This window comes from Callithrix jacchus, chromosome 6, assembly GCF_049354715.1.
Source record: "Callithrix jacchus isolate 240 chromosome 6, calJac240_pri, whole genome shotgun sequence".
NCBI lineage: Eukaryota > Metazoa > Chordata > Mammalia > Primates > Cebidae > Callithrix > Callithrix jacchus.
Window position 1 is genome coordinate 162,925,847 of NC_133507.1, and position 26,489 is coordinate 162,952,335.

Here is a 26,489-nt window from a genome sequence, read left to right on the forward strand (position 1 = left end):
TGACATTGGAGCCCTTCTGTCTGCCTGCCAGCACCTCATTGGAAGTGTTTGATGGAAATATCACAACCACATTGTGAGGCTACCTGTTATTATCCCATTTTATGGATGATGGACACTTAATAGTTAAGTAAGTGGCCCAGGAAATTACATCTTACCAGCACCGAGGCTGGGCTTTGAATTCCCACTGCTGGGGGCCAGAGGTAGCACCCTGCCCCCACCTCGATGAGAGATTGTGCACAGCACGGAGGTACACACGCAGGGGTGCTCGGGCTGTCTGGGATGTAAACAAGGTGCTTTTTTATAGTATCAGCTCAGGTGGACCTCTGTGTTTATGTAGAATTCTGAGGAAACCACGGGATGAGTGTGATTTCAGCTACGAACCTGTGCATGAAGGCTGCTGGAAGGAGAGTCATTGCTGGGTGATGAGGCTTCATGTGACTGGTGTATTTTTCTAGTCTTCAGCATTTTTTATAATTAGCGTGTGTCATTCTTATCAAAGTGTGGGGTTGTTACCAAAAAGTAAATTTAGATGTGGGAAAAATTCATATGTGTTTGAAGATTGCTGTGAAGTTGCTGGTGAAGAATGAGTGATCAGACACCATCAGAGCTGGAGAGGCAGCAGATGGGAATTGCGTATTCCAGGTTCCCTGAGGAGCAGCTGGAGAGAGATGCCTCTGGTGCCACCCCAGAATACTCGATGCGCATCTCACCACATGGGTGTTTGGGCTGGTGCCTTGCTGCTGGCTGGCACCTTCTTTTTGGGGACAGTGTGGGACATGGGTATCCTCAGCCACAGTTCTGTGGACAGGAAGACCCTGGACCTCTCTAGTTTATTTATTTATTTATTTGAGATAGAGTCTCACTCTGTCACCGAGGCTGGAGTGCAGTGGTGCAATCTTGGCTCACTGCAACCTCCACCTCCCAAGTTCAAGTGATTCTCTTGTCTCAGCCTCCTGAGTAGCTGGGATCACAGGTGCCCACCACCATGCCCGGTTAATTTTTGTACTTTTAGTAGAGATGGAGTTTCACCATGTTGACCAGGCTGGTCTCAGACTCCTGACCCCAGGTGATCGCCCGCCTCAGCCTCCCATAGTGCTGGTATTATGGCCATGAGCTACTGCGCCTGGCCTAGTTTCTTAACCGAAGTAGAACAGAGTAAGATGGTGTGCAGGGCTCATTAGTGCAGCAGGTAAGCTCCATGGCTCTGCAGCCAGCCACCTCCTTAGAAAGTGGGGTGTTGCCACATGGAAGCGGTGGCCGTGCCCTTCTGGTAGCGTTGTTGAAATGAAAACAGGTTCAGTCCTTGATCACTAGGCTCTTTGTACCCAGGTGCCTCTGGGGACTTGGTAGTGAGCTTGATTTCTTAGTGTCCAGAGGTTAACTTTCTACCTTGGAGTAGCACCCCACGCTTCTCCAGCACCTGCCCCTAACCAGGAAATTAGGGTAGACCAGAACCCCAAGTCTTCCCAGCATCTCAGTGCTTCTTGCCCCTGGAGCGCTGCCTTCATCACAGTGACTGAACGTGCTGCCAAGGTGACATCTGGTAAACCTTAGGATGGCCATGAAAAATGACTCCTTGTTCTGTTTTGTCTGTGGCTGTCCTTGCACACAAAGATGAAGGGGGTGGTTTCATTTTATGTTTGTCTTGGACGTTTTAAACATTTTTTTTTTGAGACGAAGTCTCGCTCTGTCGCCAAGCTGGAGTGCAGTGGTGGGATCTCGGCTCACTACAACCTCCACTTCCTAGTTCCAAGCAATTCTCCTGCCTCAGCCTCCCGAGTAGCTGGGACTACATGTATCCGACAACACACTTGGCTAAGTTTTGTCTTTTTAGCAGAGACAGGGTTTCACCATGTTGGCCAGGATGGTCTTGATCTCTTGACCTCGTGATCCACCTGCCTCGGCCTCCCAAAGTGCTGGGATTACAGGCATGAGCCACCACGCCGGCCCAAACATTTTTAAGTCTAAAGTGCATGCTTGAATCGGGTGGCTTTTTATGTTATTTCTTTTGTTTCCTCTCCCCTCAGGCTGGCCCCTAACTTGGCCTCTCACCCTCATGTCTGCTGTCAGACAAAGGCTTAGGACTGGCCCCACCTCCCTGTCCCCATACCTTAGCAGAGCACTGGCCAGCATGGCCTCCTGTGTATTCCCACGAGTTTACTCCATCCATGGTGGAGGTCTTGGTAGGCCGGAGATGCAAGAGGGTGTGCTGTCGTGGCAAGAATTTACAGTTGTTCTCTTCAGCACAGAAGTGCTGTAAATGTCCTCTCTTGATACTACTGTATGAAATTATAAACGTCTGATGGTTGTACGTCTTTCGTTTCAACAGCTACTCTGACCTACGACACTCTCCGGTTTGCCGAGTTTGAAGATTTCCCTGAGACCTCAGAGCCCGTTTGGATACTGGGTAGAAAATACAGCATTTTCACAGGTATCGGCCATGCTACAGCCCACCCTGCTCTGACCGCTTGGCCTACAGAGGCATTTTGTGATGATAATTGTTCTCTGCTAACTCTGCCATAACATGTGACTTGCAAACTTATGGCGTTGTGTGTGTGTGTGTGTGTTTTTTTCTTTTAAACAACCTCTAGAAAAGGACGAGATCTTGTCTGATGTGGCGTCTAGACTTTGGTTTACATACAGGAAAAACTTTCCAGCCATTGGTAAGTACTCGGATTTATTACAGTGTGGGACAAAGTATAACGTGTTTTTAGGAAGGAGAACTTACGCTTGTAGATTTGACTTCAATATGCTACATAGTTCATTTGAATCTTCACAGTGGTCCTGGTTAAATGAATTGGCTGAGGCCTCACATGTAGCAGTGTCAGGGCTAGAATCCAACCCCAGGCTCCTGATTCCACCTAGGGCAGTGTGTTTTCAACTGCCAGTCACAGCTTATTACTGGAGCTGGAAATCAGTATCGTGAGTCACGGCCAACATTGTTTTAAATGTAGGACAGAATGGTGTAGGAAGCAGTGTGTCCACCATAGGCAGGCGGCGCGCCGCTTCGGGGGTTTGAGTTCTAGTCTGAATATTTGAACACAGTGTGTTTCTTACTTAGGCCCAGAATGTTTGGCAGCCATTCTCCGTAGCCCTCATCTTGTTCAGTATTTTCCATACTTACCTGCAGGGAGATCTGAAGGGCCAGGGGACATGTTTTTATGTAACACTAAAGTGCATTCCATCATTGTTGTATGCCCTGGAGCTGGAAGGAGATGGGACTGCTTCTCAGCCCTGCCTCTCACTGGTGGATAACTGAGGCCAGAGGTGAGGGGCAGGGCCGACCTCACACTGCCACAGTGCTGGGCCAGGGTTTGGTCCCTCTTCTAGGGGTGGTTTCATTCTTTATCCTGAAGTGAGGTGAGAGTAAAACAGCCACAACGGCTTGACGTTGCAGAACACTGACGCGTAGGGACATAAGATAATGTCCCCTTAGGTTGACACTTAATGTTGTAACTTGTCAGATGCGCCCGGGAAGGGCTGTGCATTGCACACGTGTTTCGCAGCTGCTCTGAGCCTGCTTTCCTTGCGGATGTGGATACAGATTTGTCCCCAGCCTCCATCTCCTTCACAGCGACTCTGCCACGGGCTGGGAAGGAGAACAGGACTAGAGTGAAGCCTTTCTGATTTGGCGGAGGCCTTGCGGAGGAGGTAGAGGCTGGAGATGAACCGTTGCAGATGAAGCAGGCTTGCTGCAGTTCTCAAGGTCAAGTGTGGTGTGTCTCCTTCTCTGGTCCCACAGAGGTGATTTTTTTTTTTTGATTATTAATTTCTTTTTTTTTTTTTTTTTTTTTTTTTTTTTGAGACAGAGTCTCGCTTTGTTGCCCAGGCTGGAGTGCAGTGTCATGATTGTGGCTCACTGCAACCTCTGCCTCCCGGGTTCAAGTGATTCTCCTGCCTCAGCCTTCCGAGTAGCTGCGATTACAGGTGCCCACCACCATGCGCAGCTAATTTTTTGTATTTTTAGTAGAGATAGGCTTTCACCATGTTAGCCAAGATGGTCTTGATCTCCTGACTTTGTGATCTGCTCACCTTGGCCTCCCAAGGTGCTGAGATTACAGGTGTGAGCCATCGTGCTCGGCCTTAATTTTTTCAATATGTGGGGTTTCACTGTGTTGCCCAGGCTGGACTTGAACTCCTGGGCTCAGGCAGTTCTCTCTCCTCAGCCTCCTGAGGAGCTGGGACTGCAGGTGCACACCACCATGCCTGGCTCTGAGATGATTTGTTTTTATCAGCAGTGGAGCGAGGATGATCATGGGCACTGCTAATTGGGGTGTTGGTGTGTGACAGCCACCACTGCCCCAAGACACAGGGTTTAATTTCCTTGCCAGTGTGTGGGGAAGCTGCTGGAAGCCCAAGAGTGGGCACAGGGCAAATGTGTCCTGAATCTCTGCTGCTCACCCTGGTGTGAAGCCACCCACATGCCTCTTGCCCACTTGCACAGGTGGCCTTCTCTGTGTCACAGCTGTGCATTGGCATTCCCCCTGCTGCGGGCTGACAGTGTTTGGCAAGTGTCTGTCACATGCCAAGCTCTTCCACGCTGTGTGTTGTCCATCTTTCTGGGCCCAGGGAGTGGCCGTAAGGGCCAGGGCCTGGCACCTGTGCAGGGAGGGCTGCCTTCCTGCCTTAACTGCTCCTGTGCTCTCAGCAGCACTGGGCGTCAACAGGCCTTTGAATTTCTGCCTTTCTGATAATGGGAAAATGACTTCTTGTTTTAACTCTGCATTTTCTGCATGACTTATGGGGATCAGTGTCTTCCTGTGTTTGTCAGACATTCCTTTTGTTCCATGACTGACTTGTTCATGTGTTTTGCCCATTTTGAGGAGGTTGTCGGGACATTTCATTCTCCAGTAAATGTGTCCCTTGGCGTTACTGAGTTCTAAGAGGTGTGTGTTGCCCCAGGTGGAGCTGATAGTTGAGGGAGTTGGTACCTGTGGTGCGGGACTGACCCGCTGCCTCCTCCAGTGGGCTCTTGGCCTGTGGGGCCGTCTAGCCATGAGCACTTCTCTCTCTGTCTGCCGTGACAGGGGGGACAGGCCCCACCTCGGACACAGGCTGGGGCTGCATGCTGCGGTGTGGACAGATGATCTTTGCCCAAGCCCTGGTGTGCCGGCACCTAGGCCGAGGTGAGTCACAGCCCTGGGGAGGGTGCTGGCCGTGGTGTTCTTAGTAAGCAAAGGGGACTGTGGGGTCAGGGCTCTTTAGAGCAGGTCACAGGTAAAACACAAAGTAGAACTTGGGGTTTTCTTGAGTAATGACCCGCTTGTTTAAAAAACTGACTTTAGAGAATGCTGATAAATCAGGCTAGGCAACATGGTGAGACCCCTCTCTGCAAAAAACTACAAAAATTAGCTACATGGGAGACTGATGTAGGAGAATTGCTTGAACCCAGGAGGGTAGAGGCTACAATGAGCTGAGTTCATGCCTCTGCCCTCCAGCCTGGGCAACAGAGTTAGATCCTGTCTGGAGAAAAAAAAAAAAAGAATTCTGTTAATTTTTTTTTGAGACAGAGTTTTGCTCTTGTCACTCAGGCTGTGCAGTGGCGCGATCTTGGCTCACCACAACCTCCACCTCCTGGGTTCAAGTGATTCTCCTGCCTCAGCCTTCTGAGTAGTTGAGATTACAGGCATGTACCATGACGCCCGGTTTGTATTATTAGTAGAGACAGGGTTTCTCCATGTTGGTCAAGCTGGTCTTGAACTCCAACTTCAGGTGATTCACCTGCCACGGCCTCCCAAAGTGCCGGAATCACAGGCGTGAGCCACGTCACCCAGTGCTGATGAGTGTTTTAAATCACTGAGACTGTTTTCTGTACAGATTTGTTTTGATAACTTGGCATATATGCATTTGAAATCCTGGAAAGCATGAGTTTTTACTTTTAAAAGATCCCGGGTTGGGCACAGTGGCTCACACCAGTAATCCCAGCACTTTGGGAGGCTGAGGTGGGTGGATCACGAGTTCAAGAGATTAAGACCATCCTGGCCAACATAGTGAAACCTCCTCTGTACTAAAAATACAAAAAATTAGCTGGGTGTGGTGGCGCATGCCTGCAGTCCTAGCTACTCAGGAGGCTGAGACAGGAGAATCGCTTGAACCCAGGAGGCGGAGGTTGCAGTGAGCCAAGATCTTGCCACTGCACTCCAACCTGGCAATAGAGTGAGACTCCGTCTCAGAAAAACAAAGAGATCCCAAAAAAGGTTTGGATGCCACCTGTATGTTGAGTGTGTGTGAAAGTGAAGATTTGTTTCTCATATTTATGGTAGAGCTGACCTGTAGTCTTTTTCCAATAGATTGGAGGTGGACACAAAGGAAGAGACAGCCAGACAGCTATTTCAGCGTCCTCAACGCATTCATCGACAGGAAGGACAGTTACTACTCCATTCACCAGATAGGTGGGAGGCTGTAGGTTGTGCCAGGCCCCACCCGGGCCGTTTGGAGAGGGTAGAGCGGTCGGTTTCCCCTAAGAGCTTTTCTGGTGTTGCGGGATGTGGAGCAGGGGCTGTAGACCACACGGGCCTCTGACCGCCTGTGGGTGCTCCCACCCGGGCCCTGGTGGGGCCTTGCCCTCCTTGCCATCTCTGGCCTGCAGTGCCTGGTGCATAGCACAATATGAGGAAATTGGCCTCGTTCCTGAAGGGCCCTTCTTCCTCCTGCCCCATCAGTGAGTCTGAATGCTCAGATGGAAGTGGAGAGAGTCAAGACTAGCTGGCCTTTGTTGCAAGCAAGGCCAACTTTTGAGCACTGTCTTCACTGATAGAAGGAAGTGGTCCCTTCATTTCCTGGCTTCCCCTCCTTATCTGAGTTCACAGTGAAGGACAGCCCTTGAGACCTCGGCTGTCCCTTCAGGCCTCCCCGCACCTTGTTGGGGCATCCTTACATCTGGAGGCTGGGTGGGGTGCCGTCCAGGACTTCCTGTGATGTGTGTCCTGGCACCACATGCCAACAGAGCTCGGGGCTGGGGGCATTGGGATGGTCAGGGTGGGAGTGTGTCGCTAATCTGGATCTGTTCCCTGCAGCGCAAATGGGAGTTGGCGAAGGCAAGTCCATAGGCCAGTGGTATGGGCCGAACACTGTCGCCCAGGTCCTCAAGTATGTACTGCACTTCCACTGCCGAGCGGGGGCAGCACGGACATTCCCTGGGGTTTCTGTTATCCTTGAGTCTTCATGGCTGCAGGAAATAAGGGCTCTCTTGGGCCGGGCGCGGTGGCTCACTACTGTAATCCCAGCACTTTGGGAGGCCGAGGCGGGTGGATCACGAGGTCAAGAGATCAAGACCATCTTGGTCAACATGGTGAAACCCCGTCTCTACTAAAAATACAAAAAATTAGCTGGGCATGGTGGCGTCTGCCTGTAATCCCAGCTACTCAGGAGGCTGAAGCAGGAGAATTACCTGAACCCAGGAGGCGGAGGTTGCGGTGAGCCAAGATCACGCCATTGCACTCCAGCCTGGGTAACAAGAGTGAAACTCCATCTCAAAAAAAAAAAAGAAAAAAGAAATAAGGGCTCGCTAATTATTGGCTGCAGGGCCCTCGGGAGGTTGCTCAGAGATGACTAGGCCAAGTGGTCTTGTGAATGGGGGTGTGTGTTTTCTAATAAAATGAACACCATAGTTCAGATCCTGGCTGGCCAATTGGACCCTTGTTCTTTGTCTTCCCTCTGGAGCAAACTGTAATAGTGGCTTCTAATGGGGACAACCTACAGCATCCCACCTGCAGCTGAAACTGGTCTACAGCCATCCCTGCGGGTGCCAGGCCCTTCCACCTCTGTGGGCTTGTTGGAGGCTGGCATCCGCGAGCCCTGCCGCCTGTTGCCTGGAGCCTCCCTGTAGCCTGGCTTGCCTTCCCATGCACCTTGGTGTCTGCAGGTGTCCCCCACACTTGCTTCCTCACACGCCTTACTCAGCCTCATCGTGTGTTTGCTCCATGCTGCCTCCCTACTCCCGCTCCCCAGATTCCTCTGAAATGGCCCTCCCTGCAGTTCCAGAAACTTGAGTGTGGTTTCAGCTTTGTGTCTGCTCTTCATTCCTCTTGACCCGTCCAGGGTCACTTGGTCTGATTCCGTGTGTCCTGGCATCCCAGCATTTTTGGGGAGGCTCTGGCCAGTTCCCCCAGGACTTGCCCCCTCAGGGCCTCTTCCCCACTGGGCCGAGGCCAGCGTCTCCCAAGCCTTTCTCCGCTGCGGCTTCCTTGAAGCCTCTCCTGCACCTGCCTGCCCTATAGCCTACGAGTCCCTCAGGCACCCACGTTTCACGTTGAAATGGCTTTGTCTCCCTTCACCCTCAGCCCGCTCCTCAGCATGGCAGTCACTGTCTTCACCCAGCTTTTCTTTCAGGTTCCCTGGGGTCTCCCGCACACGTCATCTCTCTTCCATCATCCCCTCCCCATCCCACATCCTCCACCTGCTGCTGCCTCTGTCTCCTTGGCCTGTCCTGTGTTTGGCATGGCACCTGCTCAGTCCCCACTGCGTGCCAGTCAGAGTCCTCTGTCCAGCAGCTCCCCAGCCCCCACCACACCTCTGCACTCACACTGCTTCTTGCTGCTGCCTAGGGTGGCCCTGTCAAGGCCAGCATCACATTGTCTTCAGGTCTGAAACTGAGCTGCAGCCTCTGTCTTAGCCAGCAGCGGGTGGCCCTTGGTGCAGGTGCTCACTCTGAAAACACCAGGCCATTCAGCCATGCTCACTGTTTCTCCTGGCCCCCTGCCCGCTCCCCACTAGCCCCCCACTCTTGTCGCTGGATGATCCTCCCCAGCCTGCTCGTGCTCTGGCACTCAGGCATGTGGACTGGCTTCCAGGGTCACCTGCAGGGCTGATTTGTCCCTGGTCTATAGGCTCAGGTCCAGCTGCTTATTCTGCATTTCCACCTGGGTGTCCGTGGTACATGGTGACCTGACAGCCAGAGCTTATGCTGGCCCCAACCTGTTGCTTTTCCACAGTGGCAGCACTCCTTCAGGTGCTCAAGCCAGAATCTGGGATTGTTCTAGACTCCTCTTGCTTTTTTTTTGAGATGGAGTCTCGCTCTGCGGCCAGGCTAGAGTGCAATGGCGCGATCTTGGCTCACTGCCACCTCCGCCTCCCGTATACAAGCTATTCTCCTGTCTCAGCTTCCTGAGTAGCTGGGACTACAGGCACACGCCATCATGCCCAGCTAATTTTTGTATTTTTAGCAGAGATGGAGTTTCACTGGGTTGGCCACGATGGTCTCGATCTCTTGACCTCGTGATCCGCCCACCTTGGCCTCCCAACGTGCTGGGGTTACAGACATGAGCCACCCCGCCCTGTTAAGGCTCCTCTTTCTTTCAGTGAGCTCATCCAAAATACATCGAGATTCTGACCAGCGTTCATCCTTTCACTCCCCGTGCTGGCCCGAGCTCCATCTCTTTTCTTCTTATTGATCTTCCTTCTCTCTATCATCCTAGAGTCTCTTTAACAAATAACAGCAGAGCCATCTGCATAAAGCACATTGGCCACCACTCTGCCCTGAACCACCCTGGTGCTTCCCTGCTGACTCAGGCGGGGTATTGTGCCCACCTCCCTGACTCCTTGTGTTCCTGGGACACACCAGCCTCAGCACCTTTGCATATGTGGTGCTGGCACTGGCACCTATTCCCCCGACACCTGCCTGGGTTGTGCCCTTGGCACCAAGGCCTTCACCGCGGCTACGTTAGCAGCACCACTCCCCGTTCCTGTGTTACTATTCTCTTCAGCGCTGACCACCAACCCACATGGCTGCTGCTTCCTTGTTTGCCCCCCGCCCCCGTCAGCTTTGCCAGTGCCGCTGTGGCCCTTGTGCTGCATCTTCAGCACTGCAGCTGGCTGGAGTGGGGAGGAGGAGGGTGGCCCAGGTGGGGAAGCAGGCTCTCCTCCCAGTGTCTCCTCTGGGCTTGTGCGTGGGTGGGGCTCTGAGTGGTCACCCCAGTCCCATGCTCCACCCCACCCAGGCCTCCCACACACAGGTCCCAGATTCTGCCCCCAGGACCACTAGGTCCTTGCCGCTCGGGGCCTTTTCTGTTTTCTTAGCTTTTGTTGAGGTCCTCTAACCCCACCTCCGTGGCATCTGGGATGAGATCAGAGTCCTGTTAGACTTTGGCTCAGAATCTGCCCTTCCTTTAGAAGGAACTGCAGCCACAGTGTCTCCTCGTTGGCGTGCACAGTCGTGCTCCCCACAGAGGTGCATGTTTCCCTGCCAGGACTCAGACTCCTTGGTTGTCAGCTGAGCATGTTTGGTGGAGGGTTGAGCAGAGCAGAGTGTGAAGGTGCTGGGAGGCCTGCCTCAAAGTTGGCAAAACTCGCAGCCTCTCAGAACTGGGTTCATGTTCTAGTCTTGCCTCTGTGCCAATGAGACCAGGAAACCAGGCCACTGAAAAGCCTCTTTTGTGTGCTCTCTGTGAATGGAGCTGGGGCAAGGGAAGGACCACTGGGCCTCAGGCGAGAAGAAGCAGATTTACCCTCAGCTTTCCTCCTGTCTGTGGCATTAGTTGTGCCCGGACTTTTGGAGCCCCGGCCCTTCTCATCCGAGAAGCAGCTCTAACACCAACAGTCCTTCCAACAGGACAGTTGTTGCTGCAGAGATGTAGCATCTTTGAATTACAGAAAAGCTCATGGTCGTTCTCCTCCCACTCTCTGTAGGAAGCTTGCTGTCTTCGACACGTGGAGCTCCTTGGCGGTCCACATAGCAATGGACAACACTGTTGTGATGGAGGAAATCAGTAAGTGGCTCAGTTTACGTGGACAAGAAAGTTGAAATTGTGGGCAGCACACACCCTTCCTCGCCTGAGCCCACACGGGAGCCTTGGCAAGTGTTGTCAGTCATCCCAGTGCCTTGCTGGTGCTCCGTGGGGCCTGTGTGCCAAGCCAGGTGCACGGCGGCCTCGCTCCTGTCCTGGCGGTCAGACTGAGAGAGGAGGGCCCGGGCTCTCTGGAGGCAGCTGCTTGGTATCTCACGTCGTGTTTTGTGTCTTGGTCACAAATCACTGTTGAAGGTGCTGTGCTTAGGCGCCTTCGTGTGAGAATTCTGGTTAAGTTCTTTTGTGTGCCTTGATATGCTGCAAAGAAATGCAGCAACCAGAAATTCAGCTGCGCCATCTGAAGCAAAGGCGCATCGTGAAGGCAGAGTTCTGTTCAGCTTTCTGGAAGAAAAGTCTGCCGCAGCCCTGAAGGAACCTAGGCATGGCAACGTTTGCATCTAACGCATGGCCTCATTGAGTGAGTTCCAAATTCATGTTTCTCCTTCCATGGTGTAGCCAAGTTGAGAGATCTTATCAATGCCTCACCACCTTCTTTACTCAGTGGTACCTTTTTCCCGAGGAACTTCTCAAAGCTGCCTCAATTCCAATTTTATTGAAGTCCTACATGTAGGCTGTTGCCTTGAATCCCGTTTTCCTTAAGAAAGAGCTCGTTCAGAACCACAGCCCTAACTGCACACAGATTCGCAGCGGGAGCAGGTCCTGCCCACACGACTGTGAGTGTGCAGGTCACCACACAGGTGTGTGCTGGGTCACAGACGCACCCCTTCCCTGCAGAGTGGTGGCGCCTCTCCGTTCTGTTCATCCTCTGGCCGTCCTGCGGGGAGTTGTGACACGGCACGAGGGAACGGGCCGGGCCGGGACGTTCTGGAGAGATGCCGGCTTCTGCAGTGCCGAGCACTTACCACAGCAGGCTTGCCTTCTGTGACTTGCCCTTCAGAGCCCACAGCCTGGGGTCTGTCTCTCCCCCCTACCGTTTCCCCCATTCTGTTTCTTGAAATTCTTATAAGATGTTGGAATGAAGGAAGAGCAAAGAAAGAGGAAAATTACTGATTTCACCACTCAGAAATAACTCATATGAGCATTTTCAGTATTTCTCCTGTGCGTTTTTTAAGACGGAGTTTTACTCTTGTTGCCCAGGTGGGAGTGCAGTGGCACAATCCATCTCGGCTCACTGCAACCTCCGCCTCCCAGGTTCAAGTGATCCTTCTGCCTCAGCCTCCCAAGTAGCTGGGACTACAGGCATGTGCCACCACGCCTGGCTAATTTTGTACTTTTAGTAGAGACAGGGTTTCAACATTTTGGCCAGGCTGGTCTTGAACTCCCAACCTCAGGTGACCCACCTTCCTTGGCCTCCCAAAGTGCTGGGATTGCAGGTGTGAGCTGCTGTGCCTGGCCCTCCTCTGCCTTTCAAAAACTTGCATGGTTTCCTAAGTATTTACTCCTGGCAGTGAGTGACAGCATTACAATTATTAACTGGCCACACAATATACAATTATACGTTAGTTCCCCCTTCACTCCCGCACTTTCCCTCCACATTGGGGAAATCACTTACCCCCTCGTTCTGCACCCACACTCAGGATCTCAGCCAGTCACACCTCAGCCCCTGGCCTCAGACTAGGGAGGCATTTTGCCTTGGTGCAGTGGCCAGGAAGGGACAAGGGTCAGGGCTTCCTAGAGCCTCCCTCCCTCCAGGCGTAGGTAGGGCTGCTGTGAGTACTGTGGGGGTTGCTCAACTGTGGGCTCCAGCTCCGTCTTTTTGGGGGACTCAGGGCTGCCCAGAGCAGTGCTGCTGGAACTGGCTTGTCAGAGGGAGTGGGTCAGATCCTGGGCGAGCTTGATCTACATGTCCCAGCCCCTGGAGGATGTCAGGGCTGCCTAGTCTGACCGGCTTGGTCTCGCTGCGTCGGCTCCAGCTCCCTGTCACTGGAAAGGACACTGCTCCTCACAGGGGCACTGGAAGGTGCCTGACACACCCATTTAGGAAGAAAGGCATCCACTTCCAGCCAGCAAGGGCACGGGCACTGATTGACAGGGCCTGGGTTTCTGGGTTCCTGAGCGTGGCATGGTGTCATGAGGAGGACGTTGGGGCCATGGCCCTCCCAAAAGCCCTGGGAGGGAGTAATGGAGGGAGGCAGGAAGCAGCCAGCTTTTCAGGTGCACTAAGAGTCCCCAAGGGAGGAGCCTGAGAAAGAAGTCCTCAGAGCAGAAGCTAGAGAAACAAACAGTTCCTTGGCTGAGCAAGGACCTCTCTTCTAGTTTCTCAGAACTGCTTGTGGAAGGAGCAGTTAGGAAAAAACTGATGCCATTCAGAAATTCCACTAAAGCTTCTTCCTCCTGCGAAAGCTGCCTGACCATGTTCCCGCTCAGATTTTAAGTAAAGCCTGCAGGATAAGAGGAGGCCTGCCTGCCTGGAACGTCCTCATCCACCACCCATCTCTGCCCTCCCCATCCTTCATTCACTCCCTGCGGGGTAAGAGGAGGCCTGCCTGCCTGGAACGTCCCCATCCACCACCCATCGTTCACTCCCCTGTCAAAGGCCAGCCAGGACATCCTCAGCATACTCTTCCCGTTCTTAATGTTGGTGGGCTTAGACCTTCCTAATGACAGAAGACGGAATGCCACTGAGGGTAGTGAGGAAACAGATTGGAAAAGGTATCAGTCAGGCAGTGAGAACTAATGAAAGAAAATTAAATCACAGCAAGCACAGTCAGAGAAGGAGTGCGGAGGAGAATCACAATAGCTGAAACTGAACTCTCTGAGAGGCAGTACAGCAAAACAGAGGTGGCCGAAAGCAGAGTGTGTGCATTACAACTTTTCCGGAGAGTTGACCCACTGAAGGAATAGGAGAAAATTCCCCTGAGTGGAGTCTTTTTTTTTTGAGATGGAGTCTTGCTGGCTGGAGTGCAGGGGCACGATTTTGGCTCACCGCAACCTCCTGACTGTCTGATTCAAGTATTCTGCCTCAGCCTCCTGAATAGCTGGGACTACAGGTGTGTGCCACCACACCCAGCTAATTCTTCTATTTGTAGTAGAGACAGGGTTTCGCCATGTTGGCCAGGATGGTCTTGATCTCCTGACCTCAGATGATCTGCCCACCTCGGCCTCCCAAAGTGCTGGTATTACAGGTGTGAGCCACTGTACCTAGCCAAGAATTGAGTCTTTAGAGTTAAAGACCCCCAAGTCTTTTTTTTTTTTTGAGACATGGTCTCGCCCTGTCACCCAGGCTGGAGAGCAGTGGCGCAGTCTTGGCTCACTGCGACCTCCACCTTCTAGGTTCAAGCAATTCTCCTGCCTCAGCCTCCAAAATAATGGCTGGGACTACAGGCACACAACGCCACGCCCGGCTAATTTTTGTATTTGTAGTAGAGACAGGGTTTCACCACGTTGGCCAGGATGGTCTTGAACTCCCGACCTCAGGTGATCCACCTGCCTCAGCCTCCCAAAGTGCTGGGATTACAGGCATGAGCCACCACACTCAGCAAGACCCCCAAATCTTTTATCAGGAGTACTTAAATGTACATGTTCCTGATAACATTTCCAAATTGCAGAAATAAAGGAAGACTTCCCTGAACATCCAAAATAGTATTATTTACTAAAACTGGCCTGGGCATCTCATCTTTGTGCCACACCAAATGCTACTGGAAACTTTCGCATTCTAAGAAAAGACCTGGCTTCGTGAGGTGAGAGTAGGGCTGTGTACTGTGCAGTTGTCATTGATAGAGAAATAGAAATGTTAAACATGTTTAAAATACAACAAGAACACGAGAAAATTTCAGGTGGTGCCAGGAATAGGCAAAAGCCCACGTAGCCTGTTGACAGCAGGGCGTTTGTGGCATGGTAGGTAACGCTCAGTGCTGGACTCCGGAGGCACAGAAGCAGCCGGCGTGGCTCTGCTTTAGCCCTCGAGCCGATCTGAGTGTTTGTTCATATTCCTGAGATGGTAGGGTCTGTGCTGGTGACAATGCACCAGTCAGCAACAAAGTGTCATCACCAGGAAGCCTTTCTACCAAACCATAATGTCACAATCAGTAAAGTGGGCCGGGTATAGGAGGCTCATGCTTGTAATCCCAGCATTTCAGGAGGCCAAGGCGGGTGGGTCACATGAGGTCAGGAGTTTAAGACCAGCCTGGCCAACGTTGTGAAACCCTGTGTCGACTAAAGAATATATATATATATATTCTTTATAATACATGTAAAAATTAGCTGGGTGTGGTGGCATGCACTTATAATCCCAGCCTTGGGAGGCTGAAGCACGAGAATGGCTTGAACCTGGGAGTCAGAAGTTACAGTGAGCTGAGATCATGCCACTGCATTCCAGCCTGTGTGACACAGTGAGACTGTGTCTCAGAAAAACAAAACAAAACGCATAGAAAACAGAGTAATTAACAGATTCGATACAGAAAGGTCAGAGTTACAGGGTAACAGTAACGAGTTAGACACCTGTCAAACCACGGATTGTGCCGGCAGAGGGGGCCTTGACATTTCCGTGAAACTGAGGCAGGAGAAAATGAAAAAGACAAAACCTTGCTGCCTGGAAACCGTAAACCTCTGTCTTAGCTCTTGGGTCAAGAAAGTCAGGTTTACAGACCATGACTGTGTGTCTGAGTCTGATGTGTACAGAACTCAAAACCTGTGTGTACCTTCAATACTAGTATGTAGGTTCTTTTAAAAAGTGAAAGTTAATGAAATAGGCATACAGCTCAAGAATTCAGAAAAAGCAGCAAAATTAACTGAGGAAACCATAGAATGGCATTAAAGAGAAATACAGAAATTAATGATTTAAAAGAAAAAATGTATTAGGCCAGATGTAGTGGCTCGTGTTGGAATCCCAGCATTTTGGGAGGCTGAGGCATGAAGATCACTTAAAGCCAGGAATTTGGCCAGGCGCAGTGGCTCACACCTGTAATCTCAGCATTTTGGGAGGCCAAGGCAGCTGGATTATGAGGTCAGGAGTTTGAGACCAGCCTGGCCAAGATGGTGAAACCCCGTCTATACTAAAAATACAAAAATTAGCCAGGTGCAGTGGCAGGTGTCTGTAATCCCAGCTACTCGGGAGGCTGAGGAAAGAGAATTGCTTGAACCCAGTGGCGGAGGTGGCAGTGAGATCGTGCCATTATTCTCTAACCTGGGTGACAGAGCCGGGAATTCAAGACATCCTGGGCAAAGACTTGATTCTATAAGACGTTTTTAAAATAAATTTTAAAAGAAAGAAACTTATTAGAACAAATAAGAGAACTGGCTCTTTGAAGCAATAACATGTGTTTAGAGATTAAAGTTAAAATCCTTCCCTTGGCTAAGCACTGTGGCTCCCGCCTGTAATCCTAGCACTTTGGGAGGTGGAGGCAGGCAGATTGCTTGAGCCCAGCCTGAACAGCATGGCAAAACCTCATCTCTACAAAAGAAAACACAAAAGTCTGGGTGTGGTGGCTCACGCCTGTAATCCCAGCACTTTGGGAGGCCAAGGCGGGTGGATCACGAGGTCAAGAGATCGAGACCATCCTGGTCAGCATGGTCTAAAACATCTCTACTAAAAACACAAAAATTAGCTGGGCATGGTGGTGCGCGCCTGTAGTCCCAGCTACTCGGGAGGCTGAGGCAGGAGAATTGCCTGAACCCAGAAGGCAGAGGTTGCGGTGAGCCAAGATCGCGCCATTGCACTCCAGCCTGGGTAACAACAGTGAAACTCCATCTCAAGAAAAAAAAAGAAAACACAAAAAACTAGCCAGGCATGGGGTCATGTGTCTAGTCCCACCTACTCAGGAGTCTGAGGTGGGAGGATCGCTTGAGCCTAGGAGGTCGAGGCTGCAATAAGACGTGATTGCACCCCTCCACTCCAGCCGGGGCAACAGAGTGAAACTCTGCCTCAAACACCCAAAAAACTCCCTTAAGGCTGGGCATGGTAGCTCAAACCTATAATCCCACTCCTTAGGGAGGCTGAGTTGGAGGACTGCTTGAGATCAGCCTGGACAGCTCCCTCTCTCCAAGAAATAGAGAAATCAGGACAGGCACAGTTGCCTTGTGGCTGTAATCCCAGCACTTCGGGAGGCTGAGGCAGGCAGATCACTTGATACCGGGAATTTGAGACCAGCCTGGGCCAAAATGGCAAAACCCCATCTCTACTAAAAGTACAAAAATTAGCTGGGCATGGTGACACTTGCCTATAATCTCAGCTACTAGGGAGGCCGAGGCAAGAGAATTGCTTGAGCCCAGAAGGTGGAGGTTGCAGCAAGCCGACACTGCGCCAGTGCGCTCCAGCTTAGGCAACAGAGAATCCACCTCAAAAAAGAAAGGGGCCGGCTGTGGTGGCTCACGCCAGTAATCCTAGGATCACGAGGTCAGGAGATCAAGATCATTCTGGCCAACATGGTGAAACCCTGTCTTTACTAAAAATACAAAAAAGTTAGCTGGGTGTGCTGGCGCACGCCTCTAGTCCCAGCTCCTCAGGCGCCTGAGGCAGGAGAACTGCAGTGAGCCAAGATCACGCCACTGCACTACAGTCTGGATGACACTGCTAGACTCGGTCTCGAAAAAGAAAAAGATCAGTGGGGCACAGTGGCCCACACTCGTTCCAGCCACTCTAGAGGCTGAGGCAGGAGGACTAAGTGCAGGCGTTCGAGGCTTCAGTGAGCTGTGATTGTGCCACTGCACTGCAGCCTGGGTGACAGAGTGACCCTGTCTCTAACAGGCGTTTGAGGCTGCAGTGAGCTGTGATTGTGCCACTGCACTGCTGCCTGGGTGACAGAGTGACCCTGTCTCTAACAGGCGTTCGAGGCTGCAGTGAGCTGTGATTGTGCCACTGCACTGCTGCCTGGGTGACAGAGTGACCCTGTCTCTACAAGAAATTAAAAATTTAAAAAATTTCTTGCTCCCAGAATAGTTGTTTTGCAGCTGTCTATTTTGAGAAATTTCAGTCCCACAGAAAAGTTCAGTGAGTCATGGCCACAAACCCTCCACCTAGACCCACCAATTGTATTCTGACACACTTGCTTTTTATGAGCAAGTCTGCGAATGAGAGTGCTCCTCAGAGCCACAGAGACACCATGACTGCCCAGGGCCCCTCCAGGCCCCCTGCCTGCTGTCCCAGGAATATGTGTCCCTGGTTGAGGGTCCAGTGCATGTGTATGTGGTTGCAATGCCTTTCTGGTCTTTAATCCAGAAGGTTCTGCCTCTTTATTGTGGTTGTTGCTGCTTCGTGGCGTTGGCATTTTTGGAGTCCTGGTCAGCCGATCACCAGCACTCTGGATTTGTTTCCTCACAGCAGGGCTCTGCTTGAGCCTCTGGCTGAGAGTGGCTTCTGGGGGGCAGTGTCCTCTGCCATCCTGTCAGGGGCCTGCAGTGGGACAGTATGTCAGATCGCCAGAGATGGTGACTTTTTCCTTTGTAATTAATGAATAATCCAGCGGTGACACTGAACGTGCCCTGGTGAGTTCTGTCCGACGCCGGCCTGAAAATGATGGTTTTTCTAGCCCATCCTTTCCTCTCACGTTTGGTGGTTGGCTTTCTGAGAAGAGCTGCCTTTTCTCCTGTCACGTAAACATGCGGTGTGTTAACCTGTCACTGCCGATCTTTTTGATGCTTGATGGTCCCACCTTTGGCCAGTGGCCACCTTGGTCTGGCGGTGTCTTTTGCTGTGTTGTGGCATTTTTCATTTACATTTTGATCCCTTCCTTATGTTGTGAGTTGAGCAGATGCTCAGGTGCCTCCGAGCGTTCCCTGCCTGGCCCTGGATTCAGCCTGGCTCCTGTGAGTGGGGAGTGGTGCTGAGAAGCCGTGACTGGGCACCGAGCGTGCCCTGTGCTCCTGTGAGTGGGGAGTGGTGCTGAGAAGCCGTGACCGGGCACCGAGCGTGCCCTGTGCTCCTGTGAGTGGGGAGTGGTGCTGAGAGGCCGTGACCGGGCACTGAGCGTGCCCTGTGCTCCTGGAGCGTCTTCTCCCATCACCGCACCCTGCGGTCGACATGGCCTGTGGACCGTTGGCTCTTGGGTGTGTGTATGTAGATGGAAGGCGTGGGAGCCAGGAAAGGGGGTCCTGATGCCCTTGCCGAGGAGCCTGGAGGGAGTGGGTTCCTGTGTGCTGGCACTAGGCAGGCTGCTGGGCTGCTGGGGACAGACTCTGTGATACTCCTCTCGATTGCGTGTGGATCTTGTTTGCACTGTTTCATGTGTGTGCTTTATTTCACAGTAAAACTCTTGAATTAAGTATGCATAGAAAATGTTTATTTTTTTCTCTGGGTGGCAAGATTATGAACAAATTTTCTTCTGCTTTTCTGTATTTTCCAAGTTTGAGTTTCATCATAAGCACCTGGCTTTGCAATGCCCTTTTTCTGTGACACAGTGATAATTTGCCAGCTCTGCTTGGTTAATGAAAGCATGTCTCCCTTTCTAGGAAGGTTGTGCAGGACCAGCGTTCCCTGTGCAGGCGCCACTGCGTTTCCTGCAGATGCCGACCGGCATTGCAACGGATTCCCTGCTGGAGCTGAGGTCACCAGCAGGCCGTCGCCATGGAGACCGCTGGTGCTTCTCATCCCCCTGCGCCTGGGGCTCACCGACATCAATGAGGCCTACGTGGAGACGCTGAAGGTGGGTCCTGCCTAGCGGCGCTCGCCCTGCATCCCCTCCTCCCGGTTTTCAGTCACTTTAAGCACGATCATCATGCGGCCATCTGCGCAGCCAGCACTCTGGGGGGGTAAACAGCCACGCTTTGTACTGTTTCCCAAGGGGTGAGTGGGTGTGAGACACGTCCATCAGCAGGTGTGCTGCTGTGGCTCCACAGGAATGAAAGCATGAGGAGCTTGGAGGGGTCCTCGGCACCAGGTGCCACTCCTCAGCCTGACGGGGAGCCCTGCGCCCTCCTGGGTCTCCACTGTACCCCAGGCATGCCTGCCCCTTCCCCACGGCCCTCTTGACCTTAGCTCCCTTTGGAGGGTGGGTTGGCTTGTGGGCAGGGCTCGGAGGTGACGGACAGGCCTCGGAGCTCCCTGAGGAGCTGCAGCCACAGGCTCCCCCATGTCATGAAAGCAAAAGGCAAAACCATCCTTTCTTCCGTTAACTCTAGTTTTAGACCAAGGAGACACATTTGAGATCATTACCGTGTGGAGCTGAAATGTGGCTTTCTGTTAAAATCATCCAGTTGTCTGAACTTGGCCCCTCCCTCCAGCCTTCTGACCACCCTGAGGTGTCCCAGCTGCCCCCACAACCCTGCTCACATCTGCCAGCCCTTCATTCCCGTCCTCCCCAAAGCCCACGTGTGACATGAAGCTTCCTGGAGCCAAGCCTGCGGATTGGGTTTCTTGTACCTGTAGGACGTCCTGTGGTCTTTCCTGGACAGGAAGCTCTTCTGTCCCCTCTTGTGTAACCCAGTTGGGCCTCAGCAGGCTCTTGGGCCCCCTATGGCAGTGGGTGGGGGACCCATCTGCTCCCGCCTGGGACCTGCGCTAAGTCTCCTCCCTCCCACAGCACTGCTTCATGATGCCCCAGTCCCTGGGCGTCATCGGAGGGAAGCCCAACAGCGCCCACTACTTCATTGGCTACGTCGGTGAGTCCAGGGTCCCCACCGTGTCCCTGCAGGCCTGTGCCCTCGAAGGGCCTGCTGTGAGCAAGTCCCACACCACAGGTGGTTGCTTGAGGCCAGCCGTGGACAAGCAGCATGGTCTTGGGGCCATGCAGCCTGGCCGCAGTCGGCCTCCTGTGTGTCTTCCCTGATGGTCTGGCGCCCTCGGCTCCCTCCCCACTTCTGCCCGCTGCTTCTCAGTGTGATGTTGGTGCAGCGGGCCTGAAATGCGGCCACATTTGTCCCTTTCCTCTGCTGGTTTGCCTGCCTGCCTGACCTCCCAGGTGAGGAGCTCATCTACCTGGACCCCCACACCACGCAGCCAGCCGTGGAGCCCACTGACAGCTGCTTCATCCCGGATGAGAGCTTCCACTGCCAGCACCCGCCGTGCCGCATGAGCATCGCCGAGCTCGACCCGTCCATCGCTGTGGTACGTGGCAGCCGTCTGAGCACACAGGCCGTTCTTCCCAGACGTTTTGTGCCGAATGCTGTTTGGGAATGACGAGGAAAACCTTCAGGTTTTTCATTTTTTCCGACATACTGGGATTAGTATTGTGTTCATGTGGTTTGGAATCTGAGGGGCACAAGAGCCTGATCTGTGTCCTTGTGTCTTTGCGTCCCTCCGCCAGGCACCCGCCTCCTGTGCAGCCTTCGTGGCCTTCAGGTGGCCCGGAGGGCGTGTGTCTGGGTGTGGATATGTGTGGGCGCGTGCTGAGTGTACGTGGATGAGTGTGAGCCATGGTGTCTCCTCACACCCACTTTCTAAATACACGGGGTGGCTCCTGGACCCACTTCACACCACCTTGTGTTTTCCGGAGGCTCTGACTTCACCTCTCTGGGGGATGATTTCCTAAGAACGAGCTGTCCTGTTCTTTCATTTTGATTACCTGGTTGTGATTTTTGGTGTGTGATTTATGCAGACCTGCCTACCCTCAAATGTATTTGCTGAAGAAAGAGGCCAAAAAATGAATGGCAGTGACATGCTTAGGGAAGCATTTAACCAAGTCAGGGCGTTTGATGTGCATGTTCTGCCCCGTTTAGGAGGAGGAAGGCAGATCTGGGCCTGAAATGGGATGGTCTCGGAGCCGTGGCTCAGCCTTCGAGCGTACACCCCACCTGCACCTCCTGGGCAGGGTGGCAGGCGTGGGGAACGTGGGCTGGAGCTCTCGGGCTCAGACTTCTTACCAGAACCTATTCACGAATTCCTCATCTAACTAGAATTAGCTGTGTTGGTTATTGTCAACATGGCTTGGTGGCTTAACAGTGAGTCAGGTCAGGCTAGGGAGCGGCCTCGTGAACACAGAGCAGCAGAGACCAAAGGGACCACCCAGTGGGATGACTGTCCCCGCAGTGAGGAGGGGGAGAGTGCTCCTGCGCCAGCGCCGGGGCAGCAGAAGCGGCGTCTTCGGAGGAACAGGGCCTGGCTTGAGCTCCTCCTCTCGTTTTGTTTCCGTTTTCCCGTTTCGCTTCCCTTTTCTGTTCACATCTGCACATCTGGCAGTGTTGAGAATTCCCAGTGACTGCCATTCCAGACAGCGGCTTTGAGAACATGGTTGCCAGGGACCAGCAGGCCCCTTCTCCTGGCTCCTCAGCAGGAGGCACCCTGTGTCAGGGCTGCGGCCGCTGCTTGTCCTCGGGCAGGTCTCAGTGGCCTTTGCTGCCAAGCTTCCAGGGAGATGCTGGGTGAAGGCTGAGGCCCCGCGGCCCTGCATCATAGTCACAGAGAGAGGAGCTCCCCACTTGGCCCAGACTGATAACCTGCTTCATTCCCGGAGGATTTGGTGAGGCCTAGCAGATACACACCACATAACATCTCAGGGGTGAATCAAGGCGGAGCAATGTAGTGGAGCCTGAGGGGAGCCGGGCACTGCTGCAGGGGGCCGGGCACAGGGCACCCTCAGGCTCCCTTCCCGGCCAGAGGAGTGGAGGCAGCCTGGAGTGTCGATCACCTGCACGCTGGGTCCTCTGCTGCGCCTCTGGCAGTGGGAGTGGAAGCCCCTCCTCTTAGCTGACTGCAGGCCTGAGTGTACTGTTCTGCTCATGGTCATTTCATTTCAGGGGTTTTTCTGTAAGACTGAAGACGACTTCAATGACTGGTGCCAGCAAGTTAAAAAGGTTTGTTGCTGCCCCACCACCCACCACTGAGCTGAGCTACCCAGGGAGACAGGCTGCGGGGCATGCAGAGGCTGATGGCCGGCGTCCAGGTCTCAGGCAGCCTCAGTGGGCTGTGGGGAACCTTGTCCTGCCTGGCACAGCTGTGCAGCTGAACAGAGTGGAGCATCCTGGATTGTCCCCCTGGCAACACAGCAGCCCTAGGGACAGATGCTTCATGCTGACTTTAGAGTGGATTTCCAGCATCCTTGTCCGTCTGCTGTTGAGATGGGGTGGTGATGGGGGGCCAGGCTGTGCTGGCTGAGTACGTGCAGCCTGCCCCTCTCTGCCATTGTGGTCAGACTGTGCTGGGTGTTGGTCACCATATTGGGTTCTTGTGTGGCCTTTAGTGTGGAAGCTGCGTGTTTCTCATCCATGAAGTGGGATAAGTCGTGTTTGTCCCCTGGCTGTGGCCGGCCGGCCCCTTTCTCTTGGCTGCAGGGAGCCCTGGGGTGAGGCCACACTTAACCGCCATGTCTCCCTCACAGCTGTCTCTGCTTGGAGGTGCCCTGCCCATGTTTGAGCTGGTGGAGCAGCAGCCTTCACACCTGGCCTGCCCCGACGTCCTGAACCTGTCCCTAGGTGAGTGCTGCAGCTGCAGGACCAAGCCTGGTGGGGTCCCTTGGCATGCAGTCTGTGCCCTTCTTGCTTCCCCAGCCCTGGCCCCCTTGGTTTTGACCACTAAAGTGTGTGTGGGCCTGAGCCGTGAGCAAGTTGGTGGTGGTCGGCCTGCAAGGCCAGGGGCAGAGTGGAGTGTCCCCTCCGAGCCTTCATCCAGCAGCCCAGGACCCGCCTCACCTTCCCCACCTGTGGCACCTGCCCCGGGCACTGTGGAGCTGGGTGTGCTCCCATGGAGTCCTCAGGGCTCTGGAGCAGACAGAACACAGAGGCCTGTGATGACATCGTCCTGGGTCGGGGACTGTTCCACTTCAGTACCACTGTCCATGGGTGGTGCAGACCCCTGGGACCATGGCCAGCTTGCTCAAGGAGCCGGCCTGGGCTCGCGCGGGGAAGCAGATGTGTGGCCGTGAGCACGTCCTCCTCATCCGTCTCGCTGTGAAACACTGCGAGGCAATGGACCCACACAACTGAGGACCACGGAGGGCTGGGTGCAGCGAGGGAGACAGGACAGAGATTGTGCAGGCCACCCCTGCCCTCCTTACCCCACCACCTCACTCCTCTTCCCTGCCCCCTCCCCTTGTACTCCATGCACCCTGGGCCTGTTCATACCCCCTGGGGACAGCTGCCTGTGGGCCCCTCAGGGTGGGCTGCAGACCAGGTGCTGCTCAGTCTGCCCCGAGGGCGCTTCACTCACACCCAAGTAGTCTCCCCGAGATGACTGATGAACTGTGTCCTGTCCCTTCTAGATTCTTCTGACGTAGAGCGACTGGAAAGATTCTTTGACTCAGAAGATGAAGACTTTGAAATCCTGTCCCTTTGAAAATCCTGGGGTCGGGGGATGGTGCCTGCGAGAGCTGGGCCCTGTCTCGGGTTCCCGGTGCCGCTGCGTTTCATCCATCCCGCCCGCTCGCTTGCCGAGGGCCGCGCCCCGTGCCGCCTCCCCCCGGGGGCCACCCGCTCTGCTCGTGGACTGAGGCCTTACTGCTTGGTGTCAGACTGCCCAGCCCAGAGTGCCTGTCAGGGCCTGTGCATCCGCACCCGGAGCCGTCGGTTAGGAGCTTCCAGAGCGTTCTCGACACCGCCAGCCCCGCGGTCGCACCTGGGCCTCGGTCCCACTTGCTCCCAGGCACCAGTTCTGTGGTTGGTTTGGAATTAAAGTCCTGTTTGAAGTTGTCAGGCACAGACATGAATTTCTGGGGCACTTCCTGAGTCCGAGTCTCAGAAGACCTCTGCACGCTGGTGTGAGAGAAGCGACAGCCACACTGCGGCCCCAGGCCCGAGGACTGGGCTGCTCTCGAGGGGGGTGCCCACGCTGTGTCCTGTCTGCCCAGCCTGGCTTACCAAGGGCTACCTCAATGGGGGATGAGGTTGGAGGAGCAGAGGCAAGCTTGCACCTTGCTGTAGGGAGAAGAATATTCAGGTGTGGGTGTGTGGGAAACCCAGGGCGTGGCCTGGGCAGAAGGGCGGCTGCTGGAGCCACCGTCCTCAGAGCGTCCCTTTCAAGGGCTGTGGTATTCTGTGGCGCCGCTGCGGCTGATGCATCACTCCAGCTTCCCCAGGGGTGGTGAGAGGTGGGGCAGGGCCTCCACCTGTGACAGTCGGGCTCGAGGGTGGACAGTGCCACTCCCAGGAGCTTTCCCGTGTCCTTGCCTTGCTGAGAAGTGCCCTCTCGTGTCACTGAGGTTCTAGGTGACTTGGGCCAAAAGGGAAAAACCACTCGAGCCTTGTGGCATGTGTCTGTGGCACAGACACCACAGGGTGGCATCACCTGGTGGCATTTCCAGAACCTCATCCCTGATTCTAGCACCCACCACCGCCTGACCATGTGTAACCTGCTGTCCTGGGTCCCCAAGTGTGCTCTGCCCTGCTGCTCTGCTGCCTGTCGTGGGAAAGTGGGTTTTTTGCCCCACTAGGAAATGTAAGCAGGAGGGCTTGGGGTGCGTGGGTGTGGTGGGCTGCTGGCACCTTTCTCACGAGCACCCACCTAGGTGCCCGCACGACTTGCTACTGCTTGTATGGAAGAGGGGCTTGGAGATGCCCTGGAACAGGCCCACCAGGTGGCAGAGGACACTCCCAGTCCCCCAAGCATTGATGAGATGGTTTATTTCCTCGTATTCTTTCTCCCTTGGGTGTAGGTTGGGGTGGGAAGGCAGGAAGGCGTGGGTGTGGGGTCTCCACTCCTGGGGCTGTGTCTGAGTCCACAGCGTGCTGTTGTGCTGGGCTGTGGGGCTGCTGCGTAGAAGTGGTGGAACACCCTGACCGAAGGGGAGCTTGTCCTGCGTGTTTTGGAAAAGGCCTAACAGAGAATGTTGTTCATTCTTAGTAGTATAGTTTGCAATTCTTCATGGCAAATAATAAGTTTCAGTAGAAAACAAACCTTGTGTGTATTTTTTCCTCAAGTTACAACTGAATGATTTCAGAAAAAAATGAGTGATGTGGCTGCCTGTGTGGCAGCTGTGGGAGCATGAGCAGGTGCCTCCCTAGCCCTGGCAGAGGGCCCGTCCTGCCTGAAGCCTGGCTCTCAATGGGTCATGTCATCTGTCGCCTCATACAACCCTAGAAGGAAAAAGTCCAAGGAAAATCAGATTACAGGCAAGTCAGATGGTGCTTCCCATTCTTAACAGGAGGAAGCTGCAGAAAGTGCCACAAGGTTTAGGGTTTGCCTCAGGCTGAAGCACAGTAGAGCCTTCCCCACAAAGCAGTGACTGCCTGGGGCGCAGCAGGGGGCTTGGTGAGGGCTCACTCTGGCCCATGCATCCCTGTGGGCAGTCCTGGTACAGGTATGAAAGGCCCAAAGCCAGGCAGGAGGGGGCACTGCAAGGCCCTGGTGAGCTGGCTGAGGACTTGTGTTCACTCAAATGCTCGTATTCAGTTCTTGCGGCTGCTCTGAGAGGATGACGTTCAGTGCCTGGAGCAGCACAGCCTCTTCCTGACCGTGCTGTGGGCAGGGCTGCTCCTCTGGAGACCCTAGGGGAGAACATTTCCATGTCTTTCCTACCTCCCGGATGCCAGAAATTGCTGGGCTCATGGCTTTCCTCCAGCCTCACAGCCAGCAACACAGCATAGCATCTCCAGCTTCTGCTGCTGGCATCGCACTTCCTGCCTCGGCCCCACCTGCCTCGGTTATGTGGACCCCTGTGATAAGCTGGGCACGGTGGCACATGCCTGCAATCCCAGCACTTTGGGAGGCCAAGGCGGGTGGGTCACTTGAGCCCAGGAGTCTGAGACCAGTCTGGTGGGCAACATAGCAAAATCCTGTCTCTACAAAAAAGTTAGCCAGGCATGGTGAACAGGCCTGTATGTAGGCCTAGCTACTCAGGAGGCTGAAGTGAGAGGATCACCTGAGCCAGGAGGTCAAGGCCGCAGTGAGCTATGATCTTGCCACTGCACTCCAGCCTGGGCAACAGAGACAGACCCTGTTCC

General features: G+C 53.8%; 1 protein-coding gene across 5 annotated transcripts in view; it reads left to right on the forward strand.

Annotated features, from left to right (window-relative positions):
• The window catches only part of ATG4B (autophagy related 4B cysteine peptidase), a 36,221-nt gene extending 10,779 nt beyond the window's left edge, over positions 1-25,442 (forward strand). For 4 of the 5 annotated variants that reach the window (XM_035306389.3, XM_035306384.3, XM_035306388.3 and 1 more), the window contains exons 2-13: positions 2,330-2,431; positions 2,592-2,663; positions 5,028-5,126; positions 6,291-6,392; positions 7,017-7,089; positions 10,627-10,706; positions 19,131-19,324; positions 20,201-20,279; positions 20,579-20,724; positions 22,353-22,409; positions 22,934-23,027; positions 23,813-25,442. In XM_035306389.3, the coding sequence (XP_035162280.2) occupies positions 2,330-2,431; positions 2,592-2,663; positions 5,028-5,126; positions 6,291-6,392; positions 7,017-7,089; positions 10,627-10,706; positions 19,131-19,324; positions 20,201-20,279; positions 20,579-20,724; positions 22,353-22,409; positions 22,934-23,027; positions 23,813-23,886 (1,172 nt within the window). In that variant the 3' untranslated portion in view covers positions 23,887-25,442. Of the gene's footprint in view, positions 1-2,329; positions 2,432-2,589; positions 2,664-3,574; positions 3,707-5,027; positions 5,127-6,290; positions 6,393-7,016; positions 7,090-10,626; positions 10,707-19,130; positions 19,325-20,200; positions 20,280-20,578; positions 20,725-22,352; positions 22,410-22,933; positions 23,028-23,812 lie in introns of those variants that run through there. The other variant, XM_054258117.2, reaches the window with a different exon arrangement.
• The last annotated feature ends 1,047 nt before the right edge of the window (positions 25,443-26,489 follow it).